This window comes from Trifolium pratense, linkage group LG2, assembly GCF_020283565.1.
Source record: "Trifolium pratense cultivar HEN17-A07 linkage group LG2, ARS_RC_1.1, whole genome shotgun sequence".
In the NCBI taxonomy this organism is placed as follows: domain Eukaryota; kingdom Viridiplantae; phylum Streptophyta; class Magnoliopsida; order Fabales; family Fabaceae; genus Trifolium; species Trifolium pratense.
This window is the reverse complement of record NC_060060.1, coordinates 20,419,679-20,434,289: the sequence shown is the minus strand read 5'-3', so window position 1 is coordinate 20,434,289 and position 14,611 is coordinate 20,419,679. Positions and strand designations below refer to the sequence as shown.

At 32.5% G+C, this 14,611-nt stretch overlaps 2 protein-coding genes across 4 annotated transcripts; one reads left to right on the top strand and one right to left on the bottom strand.

Moving 5' to 3' along the window:
- The first annotated feature begins 2,070 nt into the window (after nucleotides 1-2,070).
- LOC123908299 (proline-rich receptor-like protein kinase PERK12) lies at nucleotides 2,071-11,063 on the top strand. 3 transcript variants are annotated; one of them, XM_045958901.1, is made up of 11 exons: nucleotides 2,074-2,244; nucleotides 2,358-2,408; nucleotides 3,920-4,032; nucleotides 4,576-4,686; nucleotides 8,077-8,499; nucleotides 8,739-8,825; nucleotides 8,968-9,038; nucleotides 9,135-9,211; nucleotides 9,317-9,464; nucleotides 9,960-10,121; nucleotides 10,480-11,063. In XM_045958901.1, the coding sequence occupies exons 4-11, from the start codon at nucleotides 4,644-4,646 to the stop codon at nucleotides 10,741-10,743; spliced, it is 1,275 nt and encodes a 424-aa protein (XP_045814857.1). In that variant the 5' UTR covers nucleotides 2,074-2,244; nucleotides 2,358-2,408; nucleotides 3,920-4,032; nucleotides 4,576-4,643; the 3' UTR covers nucleotides 10,744-11,063. The 3 variants fall into 3 exon arrangements, with proteins under 3 accessions (XP_045814856.1, XP_045814857.1, XP_045814859.1); XM_045958900.1 differs by lacking the exon at nucleotides 2,358-2,408 and having other exon boundaries at nucleotides 2,071-2,244; XM_045958903.1 differs by lacking the exon at nucleotides 2,358-2,408 and having other exon boundaries at nucleotides 4,579-4,686.
- Nucleotides 11,064-11,272: 209 nt separating this feature from the next.
- On the bottom strand, nucleotides 11,273-11,987 carry LOC123908300. Its single transcript, XM_045958904.1, has one exon. The coding sequence runs from the start codon at nucleotides 11,815-11,817 to the stop codon at nucleotides 11,347-11,349; it is 471 nt and encodes a 156-aa protein (XP_045814860.1). The 5' UTR covers nucleotides 11,818-11,987; the 3' UTR covers nucleotides 11,273-11,346.
- Nucleotides 11,988-14,611: the final 2,624 nt, after the last annotated feature.

Genomic DNA, 14,611 nt, shown 5'->3' with positions numbered 1-14,611 from the left:
TACCCTTTAATTTAATAACTACTCGCTCTAAAAAATAAACTACCCACTATCAATTATGTAATTTTATATTTAATAACCACTTTAAAAGCTAATTTTACCAAACACTTTAATTTCAATAAGCTAGTTTTTCAGCTATCAGCTATAAGCTAGTTTTTCAGCTATCACCTACCTTATCATCTATCAGCTAGCTTATAGCTTATTTTTACCAAACATACCATTAGTTAAATAGGCCAGGCTGCAGGCCATTAAAAAAGCATTTTAGCCTATTAGGCCGACCTATTTAAATTAATATGAATAATATTCTTACTACTATTATTATTTATATATTAAAATTTGTACTTTGATTAAATTATAAATTTATTAACTTTTTCAGTAGTTTAAGTTTATTAATCGACATTAGTTTTTCACATATATAATGTATCATTATAAACTAGAATTGAAATATGATGACATATATAGTCAAAGTCTCTAACATATCATATTAAACATCAAAAGGAAATTGATTTATTAGTTCATAAGCATATTTGAAAATAAATATTATTTTTTATTTAAATATGTTTATGTGAAATAGGCTTTTAAACAGGCTAACAGATCACATTAGACTTTCAAAAGGTCAGGCTCAAACCTAAAAGATAAGCCTATGATAGGCGCGTCACAAGCCAGGCTCAAGCCTTCAATTTTTTGACAGGCCAGACTCAAACTTGGCAAAGCCTAGTTCGGCCTAGCCTATTTCCACCTCTAATCGTAACTATTAACGGAACATGCCAAATCTATTCACATAAAAAAGTTTTACTTTTAAATTATGTTATTTTGAATTTTATTTTTAAATTACGTAATTTTAAAAGAGTCGGAGTATTTGTAAAAAAAAAAAAGTTTGCGTAAGAAATGGATATGGATTCCATGCCGGTGCATTATACACCGTCTGATTTAAATCAAATTACACAGATTTAATTAGGGGTGATCGTATCCGAACCAATCCAAAAGTAAAATCGTAAACCGAACCAATCCAAACCGAAAACTGCAAAAAAGTGCATTTTGTGTGAACCGCACGAATCATTTTTCTTCTAAACCGCACGGTTTGGTTTGCGGTTTTTATTTCATAAAACCAAACCGAACAAAACCGCAATAACTAATTTAACTCTATCAACTAGTGGCAATCAACATATTTACATAGTTTCTGCCTCTTAGCAGCCGCCACACATTCTTCAAACCCTACTCTCTTTTTTGTTTTTTTTTCTTGATTCATCCATTAGAAAGGGGTGATTTAGGATCAATTTTGATCCGGAATCACTCCTCTTGATCGTTTTTTATTTCTTTTTCAATTAAATAAGTGGTTTACACATAATTTTAGTTTTTATTTGAGTTTTTCCTTTGTGATTTCTTTCTTTGGTGTTGTTTGATCCCGTCTTAGTGCGGAGTGTTTGTTCTGTTCAGATTTGCAGATTCACTTTGATCCAAATTCAGTGCAGATTCAATGAGTTTAGAGTCATCAATGTTGCAGATCCGAAGGCATGACTATTCCAGACACTTGAATTTGTTATATCAATTGTATGCTTTGTCATATTTGTAGACATTAAGCTGTTTTATGCTATTAACTCAGATGCTGTGAGATTGTTCGCAAATTCATCCTTTTTAGTTTTTAGCGAAATTGAATATGTAATGACTTCGATTGATGTACTCTACCAATTTGAATGTAAACCCACATTTAGTCCATAACTATATTGTTGATATTATAAATTATAAATAAGTTTTAATGTATATGCAATTTTTGAATATGCATGTATGCATAGTATATCATGTAAACAATAAAATAAATTAAATTTTTTTGTTTATTTTGTAACAAGTTGGTAATATTGTAATATTTTTTATATCTTAATAAATCGCACAAACCGAACCAATCCTAACCGCATTGGTTTGGTTTGACTTGGTTTGAATGACTTTTTAAAAACCAACCGAACCAAACTGAACCACATGTATTTTTATCTCGCGATTAAGATGACTTTTATGCTCAAAATCGAACCAAACCACACCGCCATAGCCACAAAAAATGTCTTGATTCTAATTCAATGATTGAGTTTTAACTACGGTTATCTGCAGATAATCCATATCCGTAAAAATGAGTTGATATGGAATTGAACTCGGTCGAACTTGGAGCTGAACCGAATCATGTAGTCTCTACTCTCTTCCTTCTTCTCCGTCGAAACTCCCCTCTTCTGCGAATCCCATCAGCCAGAAGTTGTCTAGGTTAGTTACCACTTCTTTACTTTCAAATCACTTCTTTAGTTCTGAAATATTCAGCAATTCAACTCGTTGCGCTTCAGTTTCTGTTCACCAAGTCAAAACTTGTTCTTCCTCAGTTCTTACTGATTACATGCTGGAGCTGAATGTGATCTCTCTATTGCTTTTTGGTAATTGTTGCTAGGACACACTAATGCACTATCATCCCATATTTACACACTCTATTTTTCTCTGCAATGCATTGTGTAAATTGAATAAATCATCAATTTAATCCATAAACTATATAAAGATAAATATGAAATTGTTCAATTTCGTTCCTAAAGTATATAAAAATCCATCAAATTAGTCCGTAACATCTTAATAGAACGACTAAATTGATGTGTCTGTTAGTTGGGACATCACATTATATATGCAGGAGCGGGGGTTCAAACCCGAGATTCTCCACTTATTCACCTCAAGATGTGAATTTCTAGCTACTAGGCTAATTGACTGAAAAAAAGGGACTAAATTGATGGATTTTATATACTTTAGAGACAACTTATTGAGGAAGTCATAATTTAATGACTAAATTGATAGTTTATTTTAGTAAATTTCATTTACTAGTTTAGGTCATAGAGAGAAATGTTTGTGTTTTCTGGCTAACATATAAAAGACAGATCAATGGCATTACATATTGCACACTAAACTCTTCTGCTTAATAATAATATCTTAATAAGAGATTTCTAGTCATTTTTCTGCTTAACTGAACTTAATTTCTCTGTGTAATTTTTTATCAATTCCTCTATTTTTTGTCTTCAATTGTATAATCTAATTAAAGTTAGTACTTTCTATGTTTCTTGATTAAAACTTTGTCAATGTTAAATCTCTGTATGGCTTATTATCATACCTGAATCTTGATACTAGTATTTTAAGTTCATCAACCCTGTTCCATTTTCCCGTTGTCACTGGTTGGGAGGGATCCTTGAATGACCTTGATACCCCCTGCTTGCCATAATCCCTCCTCATTGTATATGATATTTTAATGCACGATCAATGCATCTCTATTTTTTTTCTAGTTACTATCCTCATTATTTAACAAGACTTTCGCTCGTTGGACTAATGTTTCCAAAAATAAGAATACTTACTACTTGTGCAAGAATGTGCGATGACGTCCTATATTCTTTTATAAACCATTACTATGCAAATCATCCATTAACTGAGGAAAACAAATTTATATTGGTTTGTGTGATGATGAGATTTTTTGTTTTTGTTCTTATGAGATATGCAAGCATGTACAATATGTAGAGTCAGTTGAGTGAATAATTGGATTAAGTTCATTTGTCAAATGCCATGATTGAAAATTGTGATTTGAGAGGTAGATATACCGTGGCATTGGGCACAACTCCAGGCGCTTATTGCCTTCATTATGCATCATTTCCAATTGAGGAGACTTCAGTTTCTCAGGAAAGAAAGAAATAGAAGTGTTACATGTTAGTGTTACCCTTGTTAGAATCACACAAACAAATGGCCATCTATTCTTTTTAAATCCTTTTCTTTCAATCATTCTCTGAAGATAAGAACTTTTCATTCCCAACTCTTAATGATACGATCAATTTTTTTTTTTTTTTTTTTTTTTTTTTTTGCTTTTTCTTCTTACTCTATTACTATTATCGGAAGTCTAAAACTGTATTTCATGTTGCAGAGTCTTGGGTTTACTCTCACATTGTTTTATGTTCATACTGCAAAAGTAACTGGATTGTTTTACTCCTATGACTGCTGGATCTTACTTGGTCATCAAATTTTCTTTCTATCAATGTAAGCATTTTTCCTTCTTTGAAAGCACATATCTCAATCCTTTACTGATTTATTTATAGTTGTTACTTGTTGTTTATACTTAACTATTGTGTGTTAGTGTAATGTTGATGTGTGTCTCTGAATGGGACTAGAGTATATTTATTATCATTGTAACTTCCCAAGCTTATCCATCAATAGGCAAAGTTGATGTGTGATTATCTTTGCTTAGATTGGGTTCATTTGGAATCTTAAGAATCAAGATGTAGCCATTCAGATTTGAGTGAATCTCTGTCCTAGATGTATCAAACATATACAGGCTACTTTACATGCAAGTAGTCAATGATGCTTTGATTAATTTGGGATATTGCAGAATTTAAGACTTGACACTATTTCTTTCTCTATTTTCATTATTTGATCAGTGCCTTTTGTTTCCACCTCTCATATTTACTCGATCTTTCTGCTTGATTTTGTGTTTAATATTGGCTTGTCATCTGTTACTTTTTGAGTTGGTGCTGCTAACCTTAAGTAAACTGTGAGTAATAAATCTCTGACCTGTTTTTTCAGAAGGAATTCGATGTTGTTGGGAGGGAGACTGAGAAAGGATACTAAGCCAGCTATGGTTTGTACTACCAATGATTGACATGAATGGAAAGATTTTTCCAGAGGACTATAATGGTAAGAGACTTTTTGGTTTCTTTCTTTCTTTCTATTTTGGCATGTCATCCAATGTAGGCCTCTTAACAGTGTAGGATTTTGGCCAACGCTCAAACCAATTTTTCTAGTAGTGTTATGTTTAGAAACATCCAGTAATCATAGCATGAAAGTTTAGGACAAGTACGGCACACAATAACAGCAGAAAGGTTAATTGTAATATGACAAACTAATATTAGTTATTTTAAAATATTGATTAAAATAAATGTAATAATTATGTTCCGACCTTGGATTAGTCAGTCTTAGGGCCGGATACCAAGTTTTCAAAAAAAAAAATTATGTTCCGACCTCAAGTTCGCAACACCACATTTTCGAGTTATTGTCTGCGTTTGGATCTTGGGCACGCCCTCACAGTTTTGTCTTTTGTAAAATGAGAATCAATGAGTAGAGGAGTGATTGTGTGTGTTTATAAATTATCCTTGACTTCAACTTACAAACAATGTGTGACTTCTTAGTGTACCGGAGCACTAGCTCTAACCTCAAGCCCACATCACCACATTTCTGAAGTATTTTCCCCTTTTGGGCTTTTGTGTAATTACTCACAGTTTTGCCATATGTTAAAGGCTCCTCGGTGGTAGAGGAATGTGGTTGATAAATTAACCTTAGCCTCAAAATAATGTTGAACTTTTTGGCATACCAGAATAAGTTTTAAATTAAATGGACCTGACTGCATATATTAACTAAAGAGGGTGGATAGTATATTATATCTATCTTCCAGAAAAGAGAGATGTAATTTACTCATTTATTTAATTAAATAAAAAATGATAATGTATATGTAATCAAAGCACTATAGTAAAAGACAAGAAACTGGATCACTCAAATTGTCTCCGTCCACATAGCAGGGTGGAGGCCAATTTTTTTTAGAGTAGGGCCAATTTATAATTCACACACCACATATTTTTTTTTTGATAATTCACATACCACAGTTTTATAAATATGATAAGATATTATATTTATATATACTAGTATGGACGTGCTCGTCTGTCCAATTTTCTCCTCTCATTCGTTTTTGTCCCTCATGTTGGAGTATAGTGGTTAGTACTAATGGAGACATGAGTATGGGTGTGTGGGGGTCGAACCCACGACACCCCTTTCAACTCCCTGTTTATTTGTGTATGCGTTGGCCACTAGGACAGTAGTAAAAAAAAAAGGGTAATTTAAATAAAGAGTAAGATTGGTAGCAGGGTCAATTATTTGATTGGTAGAAATAAGTTGTAAGTAAGGGTATGTTTGGAGTACCTTACAACTTGATTTATTTTATGACAAACATTTACTTAGGTGTTTGAGTGCATATTTGGACTGACATCTAGACTGACTGAATCACGGCGACACCATGATTTTGGTAAAAACTACTCTCTGTAGCTACTAGCTACAACAAAATCACAGTGACACTGTAATTTTATCAAACTCACTAATCATCCAAATATACACCGTGTAAGCTTAAAAAACTAACTATGACCTATTCATCAGTTGTTTCTAACTTCTTTCATTCTGTTTGAAAGTTGAACAACTTTACTCCATCAATGAATAGTTGCTGGAACCTTGCATAACTTGATTTTTATTCAAGTTGCAATTTTGTTATACTATTTTGGGGTCATAATTGAAATTTTCAGCAAAGACAAAAATATAGGATCATAAATTATTATTTTTGTAGGAGTACAAAGGATTTACTATTGAAGACATGTAAAAAATTTCTTTTTTGGTCAATAACTTATAACGAAGAAAACTTTATTAATTAGAAGGATAACTAGTCTTTAAAGTCCATTTCCAATAATGTGAGCATATGTACCCCAACCCCCAATATGTAAGACATTGTTATGTAAAGGACCAAAGTTGGTTTAGTTGGAGACAATAGAAAAAGAGTGATACTTGGCTCCTTAACAAACCCAACCGAAAAGGAGCATGGATCTATACAAACATGAAACCAACTACCTAAAATAATGCTAAGTGCTAACACATAATGTTTAAGGAATTATAATGACTCATTTTCAGAATTATTATTATTATTATTATTATTATTATTATTATTATTATTATTATTATAATAATAATTACTACTATCATTAATTTATCTTTCTCATATTTCAGACACACGCGTACATCTCTCTTTTTCTTGTTGCATTGTTTGTGCTGGCAATTCTGTTACCCAAAATCAATGAATTTGCTGGATACTTCATCATCAGATTAAGCTTCATCCTTCAAACAAGAACAATACCATTACATTGTTTTTGTTTGTCTCTCTGAACAATACCATTACATTGTTTTTGTTTGTTTCTCTGATTTGAGTATTGGATCTTAAAAACAAAAATCCTCAAAAATGGTCTAAAAGTTCAATATTGTTGTTTTTCAATTTCTAGCCATTTCTGAGAATATATCGATTTTAAATTTTTGATAAATTCAGAAATGGCTAATGAAACTAAGTCAAATGGAACGTCTTTTTCTTTGAATTTAAAAAAAAGGGATTCTGAAAAAGATTCTGCCCCGTCTCCATCTTCATCTTTATCACCATCTGAGGACCCAATTCCTCCAGAAAAAGCACCATCAAATTCTCCACCACCGTTGCCAACAGCACCGCCACCTTCTCTATCACCACCGCCACAAAAGCAATCTCCACCGCCACATTCTTCACCACCTCCATCAAAAGTTTCACCTCCACCTTCTAAATCGTCACCGCCTACAACACCGACATTGTCTCCACCGCCTCAATTATTTTCACCACCACCACCGGTCGGCAATAATTCCCCCCCTCCTTCACAATCAAATTCCCCTCCTCAAGTTCCGTCCTTACCTCCGCCCTCTTCCAAAACTAGTCCTCCCCCGCTGCAAAATCGTCCTTCACCGCCCCGTTCAAAACCAAGCTCTCCTCCTTCCAAAAACAACTCTATATCTAAACAGCCCTCCTCCAATGATAATATAGGACAATACATTGGTTTTGCTATAGCAGCAGTTTTTATTCTCGCATTTATTGCATTCATTCTTTGTTTCATATTAAAAAGAAAAGAAAGACGAGGGAATTTCTATGGTATGCCACCCCATATGAAACCTCAAATGAATGGAGGTAATAAAGTACTAAATTAATATTTTGTACATAATTTATCGTCAATATTGTAAAGAGTGTGCTAAAATTCTATGAAATACCGATACAGACACAACCTCCAGACATGACACTGACGTCAACACATAAAGATTGATAATAATTTGTGAAAAAGTACTTGTATGTATGTAATCACAAGTATAATGTTGTGTCGTTGTCCAATACTCATACATAGTGTTAAAGAGTTTGTTGTTACTTGTTAGCATTTTTGCTATTTTAATTATTAATATTATTGACTTGTGCAATTAACTTTTTTGCAGATGTGCATTATTATGTAGAGTCACCGGGTTTTGGATATAGTCATAGCAACAATGTAGGTGCAATGCAACATATGAGAACTCCTTCAGACACAACACAACAACAAATTAGTGGTGGCCAAATAGTTTTTAGTTATGAAAATGTTGCTAAAATTACTAACGGGTTTTCAAGTGAAAACGTGATAGGAGAAGGAGGTTTTGGGCGTGTTTACAAGGCTTCAATACCCGATGGTAGAATTGGAGCAGTTAAGTTGTTGAAGGTTGGTAGTGGTCAAGGAGAAAGAGAGTTTAGAGCAGAGGTTGATACTATTAGTCGTGTTCATCATCGACATTTGGTATCGTTGATTGGTTATTGTATATCTGAGCAACAAAGAGTTCTCATTTATGAGTTTGTTCCTAATGGAAATCTTGATCAACATTTGCATGGTAACGTGAGTTTCATTTTACTTTCTCCCCTCTCTTTAGATAAATTAAGAGCGAAAATAGATTTGCATGGTGCAGCAACTATGGAGACCTTTAGATTTAGTTTTTTTCTCTCTAGATCTAATGGTCTCCGCAAATACTGCACCATGTATTTCCTGTGGGGGATCCAAATATCAAATGATGTGTTTTTTTGTGTGTGAAGTGTTTCTTATATGTGTGCTGTTTGTGTGTCATGATCTCAGAAAGTGCATGGAATGTTTTGGATTGGCCCAAGAGGATGAAGATAGCAATTGGTGCTGCGAGGGGCCTTGCATATCTACATGAAGGCTGTAAGTATATGTATATATTGATAGCATTGTGCTATGGTTTATGTTTTCTATTACATGCTCCTTATTTCAATTTAGTATTTTAATATTTGAAAGGTAATTTTGTATTTAATGTAATGCTAAAGTTTATTTTTTATTTATCTAGGCAACCCAAAGATTATTCACAGAGATATTAAGTCATCGAATATACTTTTGGACAATGCTTATGAGGCTCAGGTATATTATGCATATACATTTTTAGTTTGATTTTTTCATGGCTCCTTATTTATAAATTGAAGTCCTAGATTGTAATTTAATCATGTTCTAACCCAGGTTGCAGACTTTGGACTTGCCAAATTAACCGATGCTGCTCATACTCATGTATCAACTAGGGTGATGGGTACTTTTGGGTAGGTTTCCTATGTGATTAAAATTAACTCTCCCTTTGTCTCTAAATATAAATCCTTGTGCACTAAATTACGAGTAATATCAAATTTGTTACCATCAATTTGCAGCTACATGGCTCCAGAGTATGCAACGACTGGAAAACTAACGGATAGATCAGATGTTTTCTCATTTGGAGTTGTTCTTCTTGAGCTTATAACTGGAAGGAAACCTGTTGATTCAACACAGCCTGTGGGAGAAGAGAGTTTGGTTGAGTGGGTATGTATGAACTATTTCCTTATTTACTAGAAGTCTTAATTCCAAGTTGAAAAACATTCATCAATCATCATCTTAATTTCAAGTAGAAATTACAATGCTAATTTACCGAAGATGTATTTAACCCTATTCGTTATATATTTGCTTAATTGTAATTTTGTTCGTCTATTTTCACTTGCTCGGAAAATTGATCACTCCTTTCTAAAATTAAAATTTTTGATGTTCATTACCAAAAAGTGGTGATTTGGCAAAATACTTTTCACATCAGTTTTGTAACCAAAAATCTGAGTGAGACTAAAAAACTAGATTTTAAATAGAGACCAAAATCCTGTGAGCGAGAAAAATTAAGGGTACCAAAATTGCAATTGAGCCTTAATTGCAAAGTATGTTGATCATGAACACAGTTAACTTGTTCAACTGCTCTCTCTCTTTTTCTTTTTCGTTTGAAATTTCACAAAATTAACATGTCCTTTGAATTTTTTCCCTCTATCTTCACAGGCCCGTCCACTTCTCGTTCGTGCAATTGAAACAGGCGACTTTAGTGAACTAGTAGACCCAAGACTTCAACGACAATATATTGACAGTGAAATGGTTAGAATGATTGAAGCAGCTGCAGCATGTGTTCGGCATTCTGGCCCAAAACGACCGCGGATGGTTCAGGTGAAAACACTACCAAGTCATTCCTATCTTGTTTTAAGAATTTACGGTGCATTAGGGAGTAGGGACCTTTTAATTTAGGGAGATAAAGTTTATCTTTCTAAATCTAACGATCCCTACAGCTGTTGCACCATAAAGCAGGTGTAGACGATCTAATTTCGAACTTATAGAACTTTACGATAGTTATATTTAGAGAAACAACTCTAGGGTTTTCTGCAACCACAGAAAATTCAAACACAAATTTATATGGTACCATGAAAAATTTAAGCCATTAAACATGGACTATTTTCATCATAATTATATGTATTTATAATATTCAAACCATTCACAATTTAGTAATCATTTACTTGTTTTTAATCAGATTGCAAGAGCCTTGGACAGTGGAGATCAACTATATGATTTATCGAACGGGGTGAAGTATGGTCAGAGCAGAATTTATGATTCTGAAAAGTATCATGAAGACTTAATGAAATTCAAAAGGATGGCTAATGGAAGTTTTGGTGACTCTGCTGAATTTGATATGTACAACACAGAAAACAGTTCAGGAGACATGTCTAGATCTACATTTGTGCCGCCGCCACACACTTCAAGTGGTGATTCACAAATTAGACCTATCCAAAACTAAAACAGCACTGTTGATATTGATAACAAGTCTTGTTGAGAACACAAATTCACCAAACTCTTTCTCTAGAAACCAGAAGTACAAATTTCACAAAACTCCTTCTCTATCTCTCTTCAAATTTTGTTCTGTTTTGTTTCCCCAAATTTTTTTTATAGCAGGGAACATTGAAAATTTGTACTACATCTTATACTATACTGTGGGATATGATTGAAGATTGAGTGTCTTATAGCACATTTTGAATGATACATTGAGTTTGTATATAAAAAACTACGATTTGTGTTTTCCATTTTGAATTTATGTTCGAGTAATTCTGTTGTTGTACATTAATTTAAAATTTAATTATTTCCACATGTTTTACATTGTCTTTACTTTCACAAAGCCATATGGCAGAGAATACAAAAACATTTTTCATAATCTTATAATAAAACATTAGCATGCAAAAAAGAAGTAGAAAAGATAATTATACATTTCATCATACATCTTCAAATCTAAGAAAAAGAGAAAAGCAGAGAAAATTAATAGCCACAAAATGTTATAGTGGTGAAATGGTTGCAATAATTAAGAAAAAGAACCATGTTTACATAATAATCATCTCTTCTAACCCCATTATGGACCTGGCCTATACTTTCCTTGAGGAGGAGGACCAAGCTTTATTTCAAAACTCTTCATATCATGATGACCATGAGAAACTGGTTTCTGAACTCTAACTCCTCCATGGCCATGTCCATTACTCATAGGCTTAGAAGCGGCAATTTTTTTGTCGAATCCAAATTCAATATCAACTTCTTTTGGACGCGAGTTATGTTGGTTGTTCTGCTTCTGCTGCTTTTGTTGCTTAACATGTTTCTGACTGTGACCGCTACCGCGACGGCTGCAAAACCTTCCAAGACAACAAGCAACAGCAGAAATTATTATTATGATGGCTAAGACAACAAATACTGACCCAAATGATCCATTTGAAGAATGGTGGTCAGGTTCAGGTGGTGATTGGTATGTGACAGTGGTTGGATAGACTTGAACTGGTTGCTGTTGCTGCTGTTGTTGCTGCTGCTGCATTGGTTGTTCTTGTAAAGACATCTTAGGTAATAAGAAAGTTTTGTTTTTGAGGGAAATAAGGAAAATTGTTTGATATTTGAGGTTGAAGTTGTGGTTCTTTGAGTGTAGACTAAGGTAAATTTAGAGTGATTGAATTACTCAAGTATATTGGGTGTGAAGAGAGTAAATTTGGGTGTGAAATAAATAGGAATATTTTTTGAATTTAAAAAGATAGGAGAGGGGAATTTGCTTTAATAAAGAAAAGGAATAAAGATATTCTTTGTGTTCTTTACTCATTGATGAGTAATGAGATTGCTTTGTAAGAAGAGAAAGTGATATCTTGAGGCATCAAGAGACATAGTACTCTCAAGGCCCAAGGAAAGTGCAGCTTTTGTTTACTTGGAGTGTTCCCTTTGATAATCATTTGAATGAGATGTTACACACTACATACAAAACATGGATTATGATATGTTGTTACTTTTCTTGCTACAAATTATATGAATGGGGAGACATTTTATAATGATTTAAAACTGATCCACCATAGTGTGGTATAGTTGGAAGATGGTCCCAAGTCTCTTGTACGTGATTATGAGTTCGATTTTCGACAATGTATATAGAGGACTAAGAGGGACTAAGAAGACTAAGATGATTCTCAAGTATGTTGAGGTCAATTTTTTAAACGAATCTCTTTATTTTAAAGAATTAGTTCATAGTTCGTGGTTGGTATACTTTGTTAAACAACTAAAAACTAATCATGCTCTCATGCACTATTAATTTTAAAAACTGAATTTTCAGAAGAAAATAGTACTATATCTTTATTTTTTTCAACTAATACAATTAATGAGTAAAAATATAGAATGCATAAAAATGTTAATTAGTTGTTAAAGAGTCTCATAGTAAATGGAAGATAATCCGAACATAGATTTATAAGTGAGTGTAAATTTTCCTTGAGCTGGTTTTGCATGATTAAATTATGTTCCATTCAAATTTTAATATATGAGTACAGTACTAAAATCTATAATTCAAAAACTATTAGATCACTATTGATTGGCCCCACTACTTATATACAACAACCAACCAACATAAAATTCTAGGATTTGCTATTATAAAAAAGATGATTATTTAGCTGCAGGATAGTTTGTTTAAGATTAAATATTAAATCGAGACATTCAGTTTAAATAATTAATGAATTTCTCTTTGAATGAATTTTCTAGAAAAATTCAAATTTAATTTTTAGTGAAAATAATTTTTACTCAAATTTTTTTTATTTTGCAGCTGGACACTAAATTATCGGGTCATTCCCCTAAATATCATATCATTAATAAATAAAAAATGTTAAGACATCCGGTCAAGGATTTCATTGAAAACTGTGAAAGGTTAGACCAATATTTTTTTGTTATTAACATTGGGATCTGTACAAAAGTATGAAGCACTAGCAATCAATTACAAGGGCAACCTTATTAGATTAGATTAATGGGGTCACCCTGTCTTTATTCCTTTTGAAAGATGGAATCTTAGTTAGGAGTGTTGAGTTGGTAATATTGATATCATCATTCATACATATTGAGAAGTTGATTCTTCATTTCAAGTAATTTTTTTGAAATAGTATACTTTAAAAAATGTGAGAGAAAGATAAGGTGTTGAATCTGAGTCCAGAAAAATTTATGTTAAGTCAGTGTACTTGTACTTGATAAATTCAATAACATTTTGTGAAGGTTTGGTTTTAAATTTGAGAGGTCTTGAAATTATTTTATAGAATTAATTTTTATATTTCAATGTTCTGAAGTGGAAGTATTTTTATATTGATTCTAATTTCTAACTTAAAATTGAGATTTAGACTTTTTACTTCAAAAAATGATTTTTAGTAGTAGAAACCAAATACATCAATTGAATCAAAATTGAATTTTAACCTATATAAATATAAATGACTCTATGTTAAAGCTTCCCAGAAGTGCTTAATTGGAAAATAAAGGTGAGCATTTTATGCTCTTCCTTTAATTGTTCTTTTCTTTCTTATTTTATGTAACTTCATTCCTTCCTTAGCCAAGGAGTCCAATATAGTTGGTCATAAAACCATGACATGTGGACAAAATTGCCACATGCATGTAGTAAAGGGAATATAATTTTATCGGTAAATCTTAATTCAACTGACAATGTTGATATTATTAGGTCGAACTAAAGACTTCGTAATAGTGTGTGGATTTCAGTAGTATTTGTGTATTCGTTTAAAGACAAAAAGAAATTCCTTTAAAGGAAAAGGGAATAGTTTGGGTGAGTACTTGAAAAAATGATTTCACATATGAAGTAAGCAAAAGCAAGAGAGAGTGGAAGAAAAGGAGAATAATTTCACTTCCTTCCTTTCAGCATAGAGAATATGATTATGTGATGAAAGCGTGGGTTCTGTTTCATCCAGCGATGTCAATGGCTGGATTGCATAATGGGATAGATAGATCATTCTTTCTAAATGGCTGTGTGTGGCTATGTTGATGAAAATGAAAAATAGAGTTGAATTTATTGCGTCTCACGAGTTTATAAAGTTTTGTTATTGATTTAATTTTATCAAATACTTCATATTCAATTTACTAATTTATTAAGGGTAAATAGAGTTTTACCCCCCTGCAAAATACGTGAGATTTGCTTTACCCCCTGCAATTTTATTTTTTGTGATTACCCCCTTGTAATATCAAGATTCCATCATTTACCCCCCAATAGACACCTAGGCTTTAGAATCTTTACTTTTGATGACGTGTCAAGCTTAGTTGGAATTTAATTTTTTATTATTAATTTTTAATGCCACATGCAATTTATTTTATAAAAATATAATTTTTTCCCTGAT